The sequence below is a fragment of the Columba livia genome, chromosome 2 (genome assembly GCF_036013475.1).
Source record: "Columba livia isolate bColLiv1 breed racing homer chromosome 2, bColLiv1.pat.W.v2, whole genome shotgun sequence".
NCBI lineage: Eukaryota > Metazoa > Chordata > Aves > Columbiformes > Columbidae > Columba > Columba livia.
The window spans coordinates 67,288,882-67,307,112 of record NC_088603.1 but is presented as its reverse complement, the minus strand read 5'-3'; the positions used below and the strand labels follow the sequence as shown (position 1 = coordinate 67,307,112).

The 18,231-nt window shown below is 37.6% G+C and overlaps 1 protein-coding gene across 10 annotated transcripts in view; it reads right to left on the bottom strand.

Moving 5' to 3' along the window:
* The window catches only part of KIF13A (kinesin family member 13A), a 116,358-nt gene that overhangs the window by 30,195 nt on the left and 67,932 nt on the right, over window positions 1-18,231 (bottom strand). For 7 of the 10 annotated variants that reach the window (XM_065052319.1, XM_065052321.1, XM_065052320.1 and 4 more), the window contains 9 exons: window positions 15,514-15,625; window positions 14,904-15,116; window positions 12,657-12,767; window positions 11,490-11,624; window positions 10,188-10,318; window positions 8,402-8,488; window positions 8,118-8,284; window positions 6,919-7,041; window positions 2,279-2,489 (listed from right to left, as the gene is read on the bottom strand). In XM_065052319.1, the coding sequence (XP_064908391.1) occupies window positions 2,279-2,489; window positions 6,919-7,041; window positions 8,118-8,284; window positions 8,402-8,488; window positions 10,188-10,318; window positions 11,490-11,624; window positions 12,657-12,767; window positions 14,904-15,116; window positions 15,514-15,625 (1,290 nt within the window). The remainder of the gene's footprint in view (window positions 1-2,278; window positions 2,490-6,918; window positions 7,042-8,117; window positions 8,285-8,401; window positions 8,489-10,187; window positions 10,319-11,489; window positions 11,625-12,656; window positions 12,768-14,903; window positions 15,117-15,513; window positions 15,626-18,231) is intronic. The other 3 variants (XM_065052322.1, XM_065052314.1, XM_065052316.1) reach the window with 1 other exon arrangement.

Sequence of the window (18,231 nt, the reverse complement as noted above, 5' to 3'; positions counted from 1 at the left end):
CAATGGAAGCAAAAGCTAAAGCTGCACTCATCAAATCCCCTGCAATCCAGACACTTGGCTCTTTCACACTTTCTTCATATCCAGTCTTCCTATTTTCTCCTGTATTTCTTGTCCTCTGGCCAGCTGGCTGGTACACATCCTCTCAGCACCACATTGCCATGCTTTCACAGCAGAAATCCCTCAAAGATGTTCTTCCAGTTACTTATTTAAGAAGATTCATTTTTTTGCCATTTTTTCAGAAGCCCAAACCAAAGTATACCTAAGAGGATCTTCTAGATGACAGAAAACTGATAATTAGTTCTTCCAGAAAACTGCTTGTTCAAAGGCAGTGCCACCAAAACATTACCGGACTGCTTACTGATCGCTACAAAGAGCATTCATTCTCCTCTTTTTCACAATGCAGCGAAGTACAGTCTTCGAGTATAATAGTTCAACAGTTATATATAGTAAAGCATTCACCCATGAAATCCAGAGACAAAATGCTTGTTCAAAGCACAGCTCCTCCCTGAGGAACTTCTAACAACTACGAAGAAGGCACTACATTTAGACTTGGTACTACTTGGCACTACATTTAGACTTGGTAGCGCTCCAGATTCTCACTTCTTATGTCAGTACATGATTGTGGCGGTTGGTTAATTTTAAGTTGATCAATTACAATATTTTTCTTCTCAACAACAGGTAAGAAGTTTTTTTGCTACTTCCTTTTCCCTTCCATTGCACCGTTTTAGAGGTGTGGCTTCCCTTTCTAGTAAGCCCAGATCTCACTGCTGCTGCTGAAGTGGTTTATCAATTATTTGTGGATGGCCTAGCTGTGCTACGAAGCTGTTCTGAACAGCAATGATTCCAACTGGCATGTTTCCTATTTTGCACTCCTTCTGCAGCCTTAAAGAGCCTGCAAATACCAACCATCTCTGCAATGCTTTACATTCAGTTCCGACGATTCTGTTTTTAGCTCTTACAGGGGCAAACAATTATTTTAATTAAAGCTGAAACACAGCACTACTTCTCCCTATACTTGCCATGGAAAACATTCTAGTCACCGCTGGTGAGTGGATCAACAGTTTGTCATTTAGAATCATAGAATGTCCCCAGTTGGAAGGATCAGGGTCCAACTGCTGTTGTTCGGGTTTTTTTTTCCCAGGTCAAACTGGGCAGAAATTACAAAACAAAACCTTGCACAAAAACTAATCCAAGACCTGTTCTAACACTCTGAATTTCAAAGCTGCAACACAATCTGCATTACCTTTGTTTAGACTTTTCTTGTACATGGATTATTTTTTTTTTAATGGTGGAGAATAAAGCAAAAATAACCAAAATAGGAAAAAACACTCAAACTCACTACATACAGAAAACATGCTGAGTGATTAATGAAGCTTCTGTTTTAAAAGAAAATGAATTAAAAAGAAACAAGTAACCTGTGAGTACATCTAGCCATTCTTCCTGCTAAATTAACCCAATGACAGAATAATCCCTTGTACACCAAAAACTTAAATCATCTTGGTTGCTACCCCTAGAACTTCCCTCCAAGGAGCCACCATTCTTCTCTCTCCAGTTATACCAAGAACAAGCTTCTCTCATTGTCAAGATGCAAACACACAGTCTGCTTTTTTAACAATCCCTGCAAATCTCACTATGAAGTTTCACCACGGCTGCATTCAGCTGCCTTGCTATTCCTTTGCAAAGAGGCCTTTCCACCCCACGGCAAACCTTTTACTTCCTAAGCAGCTGAAACACACTCTATTTGACTATTCTGCAGTTCTCAAATACACAGCCGTTCTCTAAAGCTGGACTTACTTTTAGAAATGTGCATATGACATTTAAGGACTCCAATTTTTTGTGTTTTTTATGGTTTTTAGGTTGTAAAATACCATTCTCTTATTGTATACTCTCAACACACAATACTCTTTAGTGGACTCCTTAGTCCTAGTTGACAAATTTGCCTTTGTGCTATCCTTTCCTTTTTTCCCAGAACTAGCTTAATAATTGCAAAACCAAACATCTCAGAAGCGCTTTTCTATTATAGTTCAAAAAAGACCTATAATGCTGATCAAGAAAAGCTAAATTCTGATTTCATTTGTGTATTAAATGAAAGAAGATCTTGTATACACATTACACCTCAGGACCTAAATGAAATGTTAACACTTTGGTGGAGGCAGATCCTGTACTGCACATCAACTCCACAAAAAAGTATTATCAGCTTCTGAGGGATGGCTCAAGTCCCATCTTTTGCCCTTTATAGTTTTTAGTTATTGTTCTGCTTTCAGTCCAGTATTCTCACCTCTCTTCTGTCCAGAGACTGACTTTCTGCTGCGCAGTCTGCGCAGTGTAGGAGAGTCTGTCGCTGCTGTGCTGATGCTGCCTCTCTGGAGAGAGCTGCTGCCGCAGCAGCTCCAACTCGCGTTCGTACATCAGCCTCTGCTCCTCAAGAGCACTCCGCTTCTCTTCCAGGTACTGCTTCTCCAAGATCTGGACCACGTTTTGTACTGGGTCTAAAACAAAACAAAACCACCAAAACAGAATTTAAAAAAGCACAGAACGTAAGAGTAAGAAAATACCATTTCAGCATTACAGAACACTCACTATTTATTTGGTAATAGCAACCAACATATCCCAGAGTCTTTGCAAACACACAATGGGCATTCGCCCCTGCAAACAGAAGCCAAAATAATAAATATTGCATTAAATAAATAAATTCAAACAAGAAAAAAACCCACCAGCATGCAAAGAGGCTGAAACAATGGTTAAGACCCTTGTCTACTGCACACTTAAGTACTGTGAAATTGTAATATGTTCCAGAATCTCTGTCAGAAAAAAAGAATAGTTGGAAAGCGGAACAAATGAATAAGAAGAAAACAAAGCAAGATGCAAGGGAAGGTATTAACCAGAGAAGGAAATGACTTAAGGAAGTAAAAAACAATTTGCTTACTCCGTTTTGGCAGAGAATTAAATATGTTGCAGAGCTGCAGATGAAAACTGAGACAAACAAGTGGTCTGACTAGTCACATATCACATTGCACCAATGCACTGTACAGCACTGAAGCAGACTAAGTACGTTCTGGAGGGGACTTCTGCATTTAGCCTTACAAACCACTGTTCATCCCAGTATCAACCCAGAACGAATACCCATTTGGATACTCTATCCTGAAACAACTGCTTGTGTCAATCGGCTACAGTTACATCTAAATTGCATTCAAATTAAAGAAACACCTATTCCTTGTTTTTAGGTCCAATGCCAGCCTGTGCCTCTGAAAGAGCAATTCAATGGAATAAGCTCCTTCTGTATACCACCAGTATGTATCTCCTTCATGCATGTACAGCTGGAAGCTGTAGTGGTTTGAAAGAGGACCAATCTAGATGAATATGAGTGACAGCACATCACCCAACAGCCTGCTGGTTCTGCACATCAGAAGAAGGAAGAAGAGGAATTTCTACAGATGGAGTGATGGAATATGAGGGAAAGTAACATTGCAGCTCTAGAAAATACCAGGATTTTTAAAGGCAAAAAAACTTTGGCTTTAAAACAATTGTTTGTGATATCTCTTCCATTTTGCAAATATATATATTTAAAAAAAAAAAAAAAAAAAAAGAGAGGTGCTATGACTTTTAAGGATGCCAGTCTGTCACAAAGGAGGGAGACAAATAAATTCAGATTTAATTACACTGTCCCACTTTGGAACTACTCAATGTGATTTAATTGTGAACCATCTTGCCTTTACTACCAAAAGCCAGTCCTTTAAGATTTTGCACAAGTATTCCTGATACTGCAATGCTATATCAAAAGAAATCTGGGTTGCCATAGAATGCAATTCAGGATTCACGTGAAAGCGTCTGTCGGGTTTTCATGAGCGGTAGTGTTACACTGATCTAAATAACATGCACATACACTCTCTCAAAACCAAACATGCCTCATCTTCGCAAACCAATATACATTGTGGAATACAGTAATTTACAACAACTTAGTACTAAAACTACAGAGACTAATTTTTCTAAAAACTGAAGAGAAACCAACTCGCTATCTGTGATTTTTACATACATGCATATTTAAGCAAGCCATTCATAACACAAATTCTTCCTATTATACATGCCAGAGGAGCAAACAGGATCTCCAGGTTCTGTTGTTACACTGGGCTTCTACTTGCCTCTCAGCATCCTTTTTGGAAATATTAAGATTGGTGTAAAGCACATTTTTATTTTTAGCAGAAAGCAAACACTACTGCAAGTTGCCACTGTGGCTGTAGCCTTATCTATGGAAGAAATCACTGGCTTCACACAAAGACATTGCAAAATATCACCATGACGGTAATTATAAAGCACAAAGTTAAAAATCATTTGGTATAAATAGCAACCCAATAGCAAAATAGTGATGCATAAGTGTTTAAAATAACCAGAAATATTACTTTTTAGTACATGACATTCTAGAAAGACAGTCAGCTATTTTCAGCTTTTAAATATACAGTGCAACAAAAACAAATGACTCAAATATATTCTAATATGCTAGATTAAAGCCCAAGTTATTCATGTTGATCTGCATCACCTCCTCCTCCTAACTTCTCCAGATAATACCAAAATTACCTTCACATGCATAGGTTTTACTGCATAATCCCTAAAATAGTTTTAGTTATGCATAAGAATGGTTGAGAAATCAGGTATTATACAGAAGATAGAGAAGAGGCATGGAAGAAATTAAACCCTCTATTGTGTTTGCAAACACAGGAAATGAATCAAAGGCTGACTCATTAAGATGAGACTTTTCTAAACTGCTCAAAGACCAGCTCTGAGTTCAAGGAGCATATTTCCTTAATAAAAACGACCTTTGCAACCACTTAGATCTACAGGATTCACAATCACCACAGGATCAAATTAGACCACGAAAAATATTTGGAACGAGATGCAAGAACCTAATCTAAAAATTCCCAGTTTCAATGAAATCCACTATTGTTTGGGGAAGGAACAGGTGGGTTATGCTTTTATTTAAATGCAGAAGGTAAATTTATACTTTTAGAAATGTCTTCAGTTTAACTTTTGAGAGAAATTACACAGAAAAGCTCAAGCCTCTCACAGTGGAAAAGCAAAATATGGTGTGAATTATAAACCGTCTAGTAAGAAGACGAAAAAATAAACAAGTTTTTCACAATTAAAAAGAACTACTGTAGTGCTTAAGTTAAACACCACGTTGCACAACTTTGGATTTCTCATGCGAAGTCAAAAAAATCAGGCAAGACTAGCCAGTGCCTGCCAAATGCACACCAAATTCCACACAGTGTTAAAAGTAGCAAGTCCCATTCCTTTACATATCATAGAATCATAGAACAGTTTGAGTCAGAAGGGCCCTTCAAAGGCCACCTAGTCCAACCCCCGCCCCGGCAATGAGCAGGGACATCTTCAGCTTGATCAGGTTACATGACAAGAGTTCAATGGCCCTGAAAAGACCATTCATAGGCAGTTCTGCCTCTGTAAAACGTTAGAATATAACACTGAACCAGAAGAATGTACTTTCTCCATAGGATGAAGAGCATTTATTACCTTGCTGCAATGTCACTTCGCATCAGTAACAACAATGCTGAATAAATAAATTCCTTAAAGATTTCATGGAAGTGCACTTTTCCTAAGCAAGCTAGGAGGTGGTTATGGAACAGGCTGCTTTGTTCGGTTCCATCAAAATCCCCATCCCGAGCTGTAACAGTTTTGTTCGCCCAAATGAGAAGCTGCATAATCTAATCACATTGTTTACTTAACCACTGCATCGCATACAAGAACAAAGTAAACTTCTTCGCTGCATTCTCTGTTTGACCAGAATCACAAATTAGCAGTACAAAGCTGATCTGACAGAGTCCCACAAAGAAAGTGAACATGTCGAAGGGAGGAAGGAATCTGGATGTTTTCTTTACAGCTGTTTCCAATGTTACACATTTGCCTCAGAACTTCTTTGGACCGGATGCAGTATGTGACACTGCTGTACTGGTTACATGCCATAAAAACAAATGTGTCTGCACCCTGGAGAAGCCAGGCTATTTATTTAAAGAGGGTTACTGTTTTCAGATAGATCAAGGGGAAGGGAAAAAGAAAAAGAAAACAAAACAGAAGAACAACCCATGAACAAGCAAAAAGACACTCTTGCTTTGGGCTATATAAATATATGTCTATAAAATAATTATCTAATCAAATATTAAAAATATCCCTTTATTCCACCAATAACAGAATTAACTGTCTTCAGTTATTTAGTTATTTCTTCTTCCTTAACTGTATTTATTTTTCATTTTAAGGAAGAATAAATGGTATTTTAAAAAAGCTGCTTTACTTCTTACCCAACAAATTGGAATCTTGTCAGAAAAAATATATTTTAGCTATACCATTAAGAACAGAACCTAGAAGTTCTATCTAGCTTCAAATCAAAAGACCAGTCTATGATCTGCACAGTCGCTTGTTTTGGCAGGGTTTTATTACGTTATCACTTACTGCTCCAACTTAGTTAAGCAACACCTATGTGCGAGGGAGCAGAAGAGACAAGATGCAGAATAATTGCGTTATGAAGTCTCTGAAAAGGTGCAACATATAGGACCGCTAACATTTTCTGAGCGTTAGGGAGGAGAAAGCTCTAATGAAACAAAAGGTCTGTGCTGTTCCTGAACAAAGACACAAAAACAACCGACCAAGACAAAAATTGGCCTGAAGCTCCGTCAAAAAAAGCCTATTGAGCCAAAATGTAAAGATACTTGAAATATTGTGAAGAATCACTTCAGCAAGATAGTAACACAAGAAAAACAAAAAAAAAAGCGACCTCTCGTTCAAAGAACAGTGATTCATTGTAGACTGCTACAGTTTAGTCAAATCCCCTGTTAGTGACAAGCAGATCAAGCATCAATTAATGCTTTCAGATTTCTCCAGCAGTCTCATGCATGAGTCAACAGAGTTCAAAACCTTTGTCCCAGTTTTGGCACAGATACGGGATGGTTTGAGGCCTTAAAACAGGCAACAGACTCTTCACAAGTGATGACAACACTGAAGACCACCAGGATGGCAGATTCATCTGAAATTCGTCTCCTGGTATGATTGAACCATAACGAGAATATTTCTGTTATCAAACAGTAATTTCACATCAATTTAAGTGACCTGACCCTGTCACTCACTCACACAAGCAATCCCATTAAAACCAAACAGTAAAAAGCCTACAACTATTGCTAAAGCATCAACCATATAAAACCATCCTGCTGTACTCAACAGCAAAACAGAGAAAGTTGAAGAGTAAGAGGAGAACAAGAAAAAAAGTAAATACTGTATTCAAAAAAGCAAACCACAGCAAACAATGGAAATACTGTAAAGATATGAAGAAAGGAAGGCAGGAAGCAATGAAACAACATCTATTGTGTCTTCCTGGCCAGGGACCAGGAAGATACAAATACCAAAAGGTATTTGCCTCTCAAATTTTCTGTTTTAAAAAACCTGTACAAAGCATTCAGCAGTTTGCCAAGTTTTTCAGCATTTCTTTATACCATATGCTATCATATGAGCTATGACTTGTATTCTGGAAATCATGAAAACACCACATTGTTTCATATATACACCATACCATTATTTTATATTTACTGTATTTTATTATAATGTCCAAAAAAAAGGCACCACATTAGGTTTAAACAAAGATTAAATACAATAGAGTGATCAAGCATTAAAAACCACTCTAGCTGACATTTGACTATTGGTTTGTTATCATTTCAGTGTTTTTCTACTAAATAGCATCAGTAATATTTGATACAAAAGGACAATGAAACTGAGCCATATCTGGAGCACCTTTTTGTCTGCAGTAACTTAAGAAAGTAAGAGGTTAGTAGGACTTGGATGATGATTTGACAGGCATATGATTACAACACAGCTGCACTATAAAGGACCAGAGATGTACTGATAAAATTCTGTGTCAGGGCACAACCCAACTACTAATTTGTGTTTGTATTGATACCTATGTGCATATATACGCCTAACACTGTTTCTATAAAATATCTTTTTCTGAAAATGTTCCAAAAGTCCCTGGGGTAAGTACAACACTTGTTTTACCCAGAAATTAAGTTCCTTGCTAAATTTGTTAGACAATCCAAAAGAACATTTTTATCTGAAAGTTGCCTTACCATTACTATTCAGTGTTTTCATAATAACTTCCATTTGTGCAAACTCATAGTTGTAGTCTGGTTCTGAAGAAGCTTCACTGGCTGCATCCAGATCATGCTCTCCTAACGAAGTTTCTTTCTCAAGGTCTTTCAGCCAATCTCGTCGTTTCCTCTTTGGTAAGTTGATTCTGTGTAAAAATTAAAGTTCAGTTTCAAAAAGTTTATGCAGAACAATGGAATTTAAAAAAAAAAAAAAAAAAAAAGGCTGAATGTAAAGAGGCTGGAATGTAAATATCAATTATTACCTAAAAAAGTGGTTGTTTCCCCATAATATTCTATCTCCGTGCCATAACTGAGTGACAGAACATACCAGTGCACCATTTACACAGGATCTGAAAGAAGAAAATACAACTTCAGCAAAATCCTAAAAACAAAAGATTGAAAAATAGCTACAAAATCTACTGCTTCTCCAATCAACAGGCAGTGATTTCTATCATATGATGCACAAATCTGTTAGGTTCTCATTAAAGCTCTGGCTGGCACAACTCTTTAGTCAACACACAGATGAGGTTGATTTAGTTGTACAGTTTTCTTTAAATGCCCATTTCTCAAACTGGGTCTCCAGCTGTTTCTTATAAACAGTCTGTAAATTTGGATGCCTGCAATTGCTACTGATAAAGCTCTCCAAGATACAAGATAGTCAACACAAGAGTTGTAAAATATACTATTAACATACTAGGCATTCAAGCCTAAGAAAAGACCCTTAGATCCAAGTTTCGTTCTTTCAACAAATTGAGTGCCTATTATTAACATGGGTGTATTTTTGTGAACATCTGGTATACTGCTATATTTGCATTTAGGTGTCTTTGTATTTAAGTTTCAAACACAAAATGGGAAAAATGAAGCTGTTGAACTTTTGCATATGTGAGTCACAAAGCAGAACATTTTATTTGAAAGGGAAAAAAAATGAAGTACAATGAAAAGCCTTTTTCAGATGTAGTGTTCTGAATTCAGCTTTCAAATAAGTCAACACAAACATGTAAGCATTTGATTTAAAACCAGATTTTCTTCTTTTTTTTTAATGAAATTCTGGTAGCTAGATATCTGTTGATACCAGTATTTTAAGAACAGCTCCTTAAGCACTGCACACCAGGCATGAGTAAAATAAGTTTTTTTCCACTGATGTGTATCTTCTTGCCAGTCAAAATGACTGATTTCCAGTACAATAACTATTGCCACAAGTCTGAATCCCATCTGTTTGAAATTTTGTACTGTAGGCTGCAGAAAAAAAAATGCAAATGCTAAGAGGCATTTTACTGAAGGCAGAATGGAAGAGATCAGATTTTTTAAAAGGTGTCTCTCAAACTTTTGTTTCTCATTCTGATACTAATCTACACATTATTTAGATTTCAGACTAACAGCAGGACTATTAAGTGGGATGAAGGCATTGCCATCACATGCCACTGGAGATGAAGTGACAAAGACATTTACTACTCCACCCAAGAAGCCACAGTGCCCCCAAAATGAAAAATAATTAAAATACAAAAGTAGAAACAAAAGGAGAAACCTGACTTCACATTGCATATTTACTAGACACAATGGTAAGTAAAGATTTAGAAAACACTTTCAAGATCTTCAGATCTTTAAAACACCTCTTTCTCACAAAATACTGAGCTTTACAACAGGAACTACTCATGAGACACAATTTATCCTCACCCATCAAGACACAGCCTACTATCCCATCGCAGGGGTCAGGACAGCCAGCAGCGTCCCAGTGATTGTGTTACCACTGAAGACAGAGGCAAGCAATGGCTCCCCATTCCTATTAAAAAGCTTCTTGCAATGGTTTATTCCGAGTCAAAACACTGATAGTCTGTTAAGGTGCAAAGTGAGTGGGTGAGTACGTGTGGGGAAATCTCAGTTTTATCACTGAATTTCATTTCTAAGCATCTGTTTAAGTCACCTGTATTGAAGCAACTCATTGATCAGAATGTAAGATATTTCTGACTATGTAAAATAAAAATGCACGCAAGTTATCCTCTGGTAAAGAAAACCAACACTTCACTAGAAAGTGCTGCTGATTCTCCTTACCTTGCATTTTCTTTTGGTGTGAGTGTAACTTCTCCATCAAAACCAATATCAATCTCACAGTGTTCTGGTTGGATTCCTATACCAAAGAGCTGTATATCCTGAGACGTATCTGCACCAACTCTTGTGTGATCCTAGAAAACAAGCAGTTACTAAGAGACAAGCAAACTATCACTGTTTACATAACTAAGAAAATATTAGCTAAAGCACTGAGGCTGCACAATCTACGTGCTCTCCTTTGCTAAGCACTCCTGTAGGGCAGACATGGTGCCATAGCAGATTGGAAGACTGTAAAGGTCACACAGAAACTGTTCTGCTATGCACTTTATCTCCATACCATTTTAGATAAAGCAAAATAAAGCAGCTGACACACAAATTCTTATTTTAAAATATTCTCAAACTATGCTTGCATACAAGCAATAAATGCAAATAGTGAAGAAAACCAGCCATGCCATACAGGCATATATAACAGAGAACAGCACAGACAGAAAAACAAGGTACACGGAGTTGGCTGCTTTTTAGAAGAGCAACTCAAACATACTAATATCTACATAATTTCAAGTCATACTGTAAATTCTGCCAAAATACTTCACTGTTTTAGAGAGGTTGTGCTTTATTTGCTTCTGTTCAAATACAGAAGCCCTATCTCCGCCTCTAAAGCAGAAAAGTAACTATAAAACCAGACAGGATATTCTTTCACATCATATTGACAAGGAGCTTGTATTTGCTTACAAACTTAAGAGGTCTGTTTTTGACACCATTTCACTCTGACATGAGACTATGCTAAACAGAATGGTATGAAAGCTAGTGGCACTAGGAAAATACTTTTCTCTAAATTTTAAACAGTGCTTTTTCCCTCCCCTTTCTCTTAAACTTTTCTGACAAAGGCTATGTTTACTCTTACTGATTAGTACTAAACATCATCTCTTTATGATTAACTCATGGAATATTTAAAGCAATCCTCAGCTGAATAACAAAAAAGAAGCCTCTAGCAGCACAAGGCTCTCTCTTCTCATTCAGCCCAGGAGGTGACCCTGTTCACATCCTGCCTAGAAAATTTATCTAGAATTTATCTCAACATGGGCACACACTGAGCACTTCTCCCACTGTTGGCAATCAGGAAATTAATTAGGAAAACAATGGAGCTGAACTGCAAAGGGAGAACAAAAACCTAAACAGCAGAAGGCGGCCTATCCCATTTTGCTGCAACTAGTCTTAAAAATCTAAATAACAAATTGAGCCAGAAATTCAAAACAATAAACAAGTGTCCTTCCATTCTGTGTAAACATCCTGCTCAGTTCTTACCTTTAAGTAGTAAACCAAAAGCTCATTAAGCGCAGGGTCTGCATTCAGGTTCACCAGGTAACACTTGTCATCACCAACCTTGATACCTGAAGACTCAAGGGAAATTCCCATACTCTCTAGCTGTCTTTGCCTCTCCTGTAAGCACAAAAATAGGTTAATCTTCCCTGCTGCAACATGTAGGCAGATGTACAGCAAGTAAATGAAAGCAGAGCAACTACATTTGAAGATGCACATACTGAGCATGCATTCTGTATATCACTACCAGAAACAGAACTTGACACTGGTCGAGTACTATATGTTTAATAGAATTTATTTTTACACACTGACAATAAAAAGTTAAATCTAATCCTCAAGCACCTGCTTCCCCGAAGTGGAACTTACTTACCTAAAAGCAGCCCTACTGATTTTATTAGAACCCCTATGTTAGTCAAAAACTAGTTTCAGTTGCAATTATACTTCAAAAATAACCATAGTCACAGGTAATTTAGAAAACAGCAAGCTACAATTTAGGTTTATTCTTTTGCAGCCTTTTTTTTTAATATTTTTTTTTAATTAGTTGGTTTGTTTTTTTTTTTCATTTAAACAGCAGTTGCACCAAAGGATGCTTCTGGAACATTAGGACTAGTAAGGGAAACAACAATAGTTGTTCTCCAAGCTATAGATGGTGGAAATGATGAAAAAGTACACTGTAATCCAGAAGTCCTATTTTAAGTACAATAAACAAACATTAGTGAATATATGTACACATATTCCTTCTTTGGTTAAGAAGTCACTAAAAGCAAATGCAACAAATACCACCCAAAACTCTGATCCTTTTGTAATTCTTCACTTTCTTAGTCACTTCAAGGTAAACATGTCCAAGATCCCACTGTGGTCATAGAAATAAATGAGCTGTCCAAACATATTTTGACATCTTATTTTAAAACCAAATGTTAGTTTTTATCAATGATATCATGGCACAGCTACATTTATTCTAATGAAGTTTAGACAAAACAAGCAAACAAAACCAACACCACCACCATCACCAACCAAGGGGAAAAGACAAAAATCCAGAGGAATTTTAAATAGCTGGAGGGGAAGACAGCATAGTCCACTAAAGCCCATGAAATTCAGCTGACTTGGACTATAGGAGTATCTGGCCTTTCCTCCTCAAAATTTCTGAAATACCTGTGCAATTTCTTCTGTTTTCCTTAGCTTTTCTTCCCAGGTGACTGTTAGCTCTTTTATTAGCTTTTCAGATTCTTCCAATTTTTCCTTCAGCTCTGGTGCTTTCATGGCCTAAAAGACAGAAATTAGCAAAAAACCCTCATCTACTCTTCCAACTGCAGTGTCTGCTTGCATAAGGAAACTGAACACAGTAGCATAATATGAAATGCAACAAACATAGATTTCAACTATACACCCAGGTTTTTCATGGCCAAAGATGAAGAAACAGGTCACTTGCATAGGAAGAGGACTGAAACAACTGTAAGGGGTCCAGATCTGAAATAGCTGAAGACTGATATATCTCCAGAGGCCAACAGAACCAACCAAATCTCTGGGTCTGGCCAATCAAGCTTCAGTGTCTGTATAAAAATATCTGAGTATTTAAAAACTTTAAATCTTAGCTGTCTGAAGTTAAACTGCGAAGTCTTTCTTCCAACAGCAGTTTCATATACAAATTCCTCTCGATATTTAGCCTTCCATGCTATTTTGGTTTCATAAGTGTTTCTAGAGTTGCACTACAGCTTTCAGACTGACCCTGTTGATTACCTTTCAAAGGAAGGCACACTCGCGAGCTGACACACACTTCTCATTTCACAATGGGAAACAAAAGCAAAGGCCTCAAACACATCCAATGCCAAGTAAGAATTCAACAAGCTGTCCTACAACTCTATATTACTGTTTAAAACAGAAGGTATAAGAGTAAAAAAACTTTTAAAAAAAATTACTAAGACTTTGGACACCTTCCTACTGATTGTCTTCAGCCACATTCTGCGCCAACATAATTAAAAACATAATACAATAATATTTTCCTATTTAAAATATGGGATTAGAACATATTTTTATTTACAAAAAGAAAAGTGAATCAATCCTTTTTCTTAAATCAGATTTCCCATTTCAGCCTGTAAGGAACTGTTCACATGAGGAACACTATTCCTTAAATGAAAGCGAAGTTTAAACACCACCACCATCAGACACTTTTGTTCTTTTTCCACCAGTATTTTGTATCTTGGCTGAAAAGACCAAAAATATGTTCCCACAGCACAGTGCTTTATAACTCCAGATATCACCAACTAAACTAGCCTACCCTGACACTTTACTCTCCAATTATTAATAGAAATATAAATCTAAGATAAGCAGCAATCCCAGTGTTAACTGTCAAGGTAGTAAGGCAAATTGCTGATGGTTTCACTATTGGAGTTTTGCCACTTTTTTATAGTTTTTTTACAAATGTCAAGGAGAGAAACATCCCACATATTTTGTGGTCCAATACCAGATTTTCAGCTTTTCACACTTTTGCATTTGACATCACAAAATTATATAGTTCATCTATGCAAAAAAAAAAAAAAAAAAAAAAAAAAAAAAAAAGAATCTGCTAATAAGTTGTCCTGATCTCAGCTGGGATAGAGTTAATTTTCTTCCTAGCAGCTGGTACAGTGCTGTGTTTTGGACTTAGTATGAGAAGAATGTTGGTAACAAACTGGTGTTTTAGTTGGGACTTTTCAATTTCCCATGGACTGCCAGAGAGGGCATGTGCATGAAGCTAGGAGAGGACACAGCCAGGACAGCTGACCCAAGCTGGCCAAAGGGATATTCCACACCATATGATGTAACTGTGGGAACATGGCCAGGGGGTGGCAATCACTGCCCAGGGATGGATTGGATTGGGCATTGGTCAGTGGGTGGTGAGCAACTGCATTGTGCACCACTTGTTTTGTATATTATTTTATCATCATCATTATTATTATTTTCTCTTCCTTTGCTGTCCTATGAAACTATCTTTATCTCAACCCATTAATCTTATTTTTTTTTTTTTCCCATTCTTCTCCCCATCCCACTACGGCAGGGGTGGTGGTGGGTGGGTATGTGAGTGGCTGCGTGGTGCTTAGTTGCTTGCTGGTGTTAAACAATGGCATAAGTCTACACAATGAAGTCGTACTCTGGCTTTTATCTCTGCTGCATCAATTATTGATTGACATGAAGTTCCTCAAGAACAGTCTATTCTGACAAGGGTCAACATTAACTTTTAAATGAGGACAGCGTTGTGCTATGTTGGATTTATTTCAGTAAACAAGGTTAATTATTTAACAAAAATGTGCAGGACTCTTCCTTTCCTCATTTTGTAAGACTTAAAAAGAAAGGTAATCTTCCAGCCAGAGGCTGATGTTTCCTTGGGAAACTCTGTTTACCATGTACTGTGCATAATGTTACCTCAGCTTGCGAGAGCTGTTCTTTGAGTTTTTCAACTTCTTCACGTAGTTCTCTGATGACTCTAGCATTTGGATCTTCATTAACCACAGCATGATTAACTATCCTTTTGGCTCTGTCTGCATATCTCAGAGTAGAGAGTGTTTCTTCATAATTGTCTGCTGCTGGACTAATTGTGGCTATCATGGCCGTCTGGCTGTTTCCTCCCAAGTTGTCCTATAGAGTGCATCCACAGAAAGTTCAAGAGTTAAAAATGGTTCTCAGGTTATACAGTGTCTTTACAAAGGTACTTAAAATGCAAAGCTTACTATTTAGACACTGAAAGGTACTCTGGATATAAACTAAGCAGTATGTTCCATAAACATTTCCAGCCACCTCCACCAGCACTGATTCCACTATAACTGAAAATAGCCAAATACAACTTTAAACAGAATTAACACAAGACACGCTTACCTGTCCATATTACTTGGAATAACTTATAGCTACAAGAGCTCCTTAGCTCATTCCTTTAAAAAAATATGATAAGTCCACATACACAGAGTTATGCTACAATGATCCTACAAACTATTAAGCTGACATCTTGTGAACAGGATGAACATAAAATATTAATTACCTTGAGAAGCCATGTGAGTACAGAGTCTCTGTAAGGCACAAACTTGTTTTTCCCCTTCCCTGCTGCTTGGTCAGCAAGTGATGATATAACCAAGCCCAGTGTTGAAAGTGACCTATAAACGCAACACAGCAGAATAGCTTTAATATATATTCCAAATGTAGATTTAATAAAACGCAGAAAAAAGGATTTGCTGAAGAGTTTAACTTGTTCTCTGCAGAAATTCACATCCGATTTTCAAAATATCATGGAATAATTTAAGTTGGAAATGACCACAGGAGACAGGGTGGTCCATTGCCTTGCTCCAAACAGGGTAATGTATTAAGTAAAATTACATATTTGGAAGAAAAAAAAATGGATATCTATAGTGTTTCAGCTCATCTGGTACTAAGACCAAGTTTCAGGAAGACAGACAAAGTTGAAATATTCAGATATTTAAATATTTTGACAAGTGTAAATCAGCTGCTTCAGTACATAGACAATCATTGCCTTTGATTAGACACCTACCTTCTCTCAGAGACTAAAAATCTTTTTGTCTTGGACAGTGCCTCATGACACTGTTACGAGTCAGCGTTGGCAGCACAGCAAGAATCGGTCTCTAAGAACAATGTTTTAGAGCACTGACTCGACAGACTATAACAGAACAATGCTCTAGCCAATAAGGAGGCATCCTCAAGACAAAGTCAGCTATGGCCCAGAAGAACTAGGCTGCCTAAAGAACTATTAACTAATCAGCCATCACACAACAATAGCGGACTGCTCGTCAGAAAAGCCTTGATTAGGGGTTCCCTTGGCAAATGGGTTGACTGAGGTAGAGCCTTGGATGCTCCCCTTGGGAGGGGAATAGGCCAATCAATCTCCCAGTTACAAAAATGTTGCACAAGCACGAAAAAGAAAAGCCCCAAAACTGCTTAGCAGACAGCCACATCCCAAACAGCACTCCAGAATCCTGAAGAAAATGCAGATAGCTCATTCGTTTTGGTACACATACCACTTCTATCAATTGTGGTAGCTCTGTCAGCAATCCATGCAAAACATATGTGCATTATATTATCCAATTGCTATACAATCCTGTGTAAATTTTAAGTGACATCGGGGTTCTTGGGGTGAGTATGTTTAAGATAGCGAGCTGGTTCGGGAGCCTGAGAACATTAAACAGATGCCTAAAGGGTTTTAAAACAGAGAGTAGTGAAGCCCAAGAGCATACTGGTCTGTCATACTCATGCCCAATTATCCAGCTACTCTTTATAACTCCCAAGGAAAACTTCAGCAGCATCACAATTAGACAGTCAAATAAAATTTTAATTGTACTGTTTCACTAAATCATTTTGATTTTTCTTTTCAAAGAAGCAGTACTATTTTAGTTGATAGGCATTGTTTGCACAAGATCTGTAACAGGGTCTTAGTGCTGCTTGAAACTGTCAGTGGTTCAGAAATAACACTTAGAAAACGACAAAAATATTACAGAATATTATTTCAAGGAAGATATCTGAGGGTAAGGTAACAAGAACTATTACGTGTGCTAGCTTATTGAGTATCACAAAAGATGTCCTATATTGTGTATAGCACAAAGTAGTATGATGATAGGATAGACTTGAAAGCAAAATTAAAATAAATTCATAGAGAGGCTAGGCAACCTGATCTCCCAAGAGAGCACTCTGCTTCGTAAATTTGTCTATATGATAACTTCACAATTTGCCTCAGAAAAACTCACAGCAGAAAGGCCAGCTAGTTTTAGTTTGTGGCATATAAGTCTAACAACCTCTGAAAGCTTGTGGGAGGAAGAAAGGAGAGGGAGAATTGGTTCTTGCCTCCAGCCTCTGGTCCCCATAGGCAGAGATGGCAGTGAGCTAAACATGCAAGAGCAAACAGTAGGATGCTATACACTGGTCCATAGCAACCTCCTGCAGCACAAGTGAAAAGCACAACCAGCACACTCCCAACGGAGTCCACCTTCAAGGAGCTTAAAGTTAAGAAGTCACCCTGGCCTATTTTCCTCTGATTCCTCGTTCCCCTCTTTAAATGAGGGGAAGGTGAAAACCAAAGCAAAAAAACTGAGGGAGAGGGGAAGAAAAGGACACTCAGAAGACAGATGGAAAGAACTGAGATTCAAAAAGGCCTGTCACTGCAAACTATTTCACAACAGGGCTGCAACACCAATTTGAGTTATGGGCCTTGTATTTTAACGAACAGGAAATTATAAGCTACAGTTTATTAACACAAGATTAAAAGATGTTATAATATTTCTGCTCCTTATAAATACCAATTTTATTTTAAGACTTAACATCTGCAATAAAAGCCAAACTGTAGTCATTGACGTATTCTGCTTGAGATTTCATAATACAAAGCTGTTTAAAGACTTTGAGGAAAGCAGTAAAACAAATGGCTGCCCAACAAAACAATCATAGGGTTTAAGGGCTGCTTTCCTTCATGCTAAATGACACATCAGAGATCTGTCATTACTTTGATCCTATCTCACACTACTCATACAATGTATCAACCAGAAGGCCTAAGCCCCTATTGCAGAGGACACTCAGGCACTACATGAGCAGCAGAGTGAACTTACGTTGTGAAAAACTATGGGAAAGTGTTGTTTCTGCACACTTTCTGTTCTCCTTGTCCCTATTCCTCAGGCACAACCAGGTTGCCCTTGCTAGCCGGCAGTGGGAAGCTCACCCATTCTAGCTACTTCTGTACAATTTACAACCAAATTCCTCAATT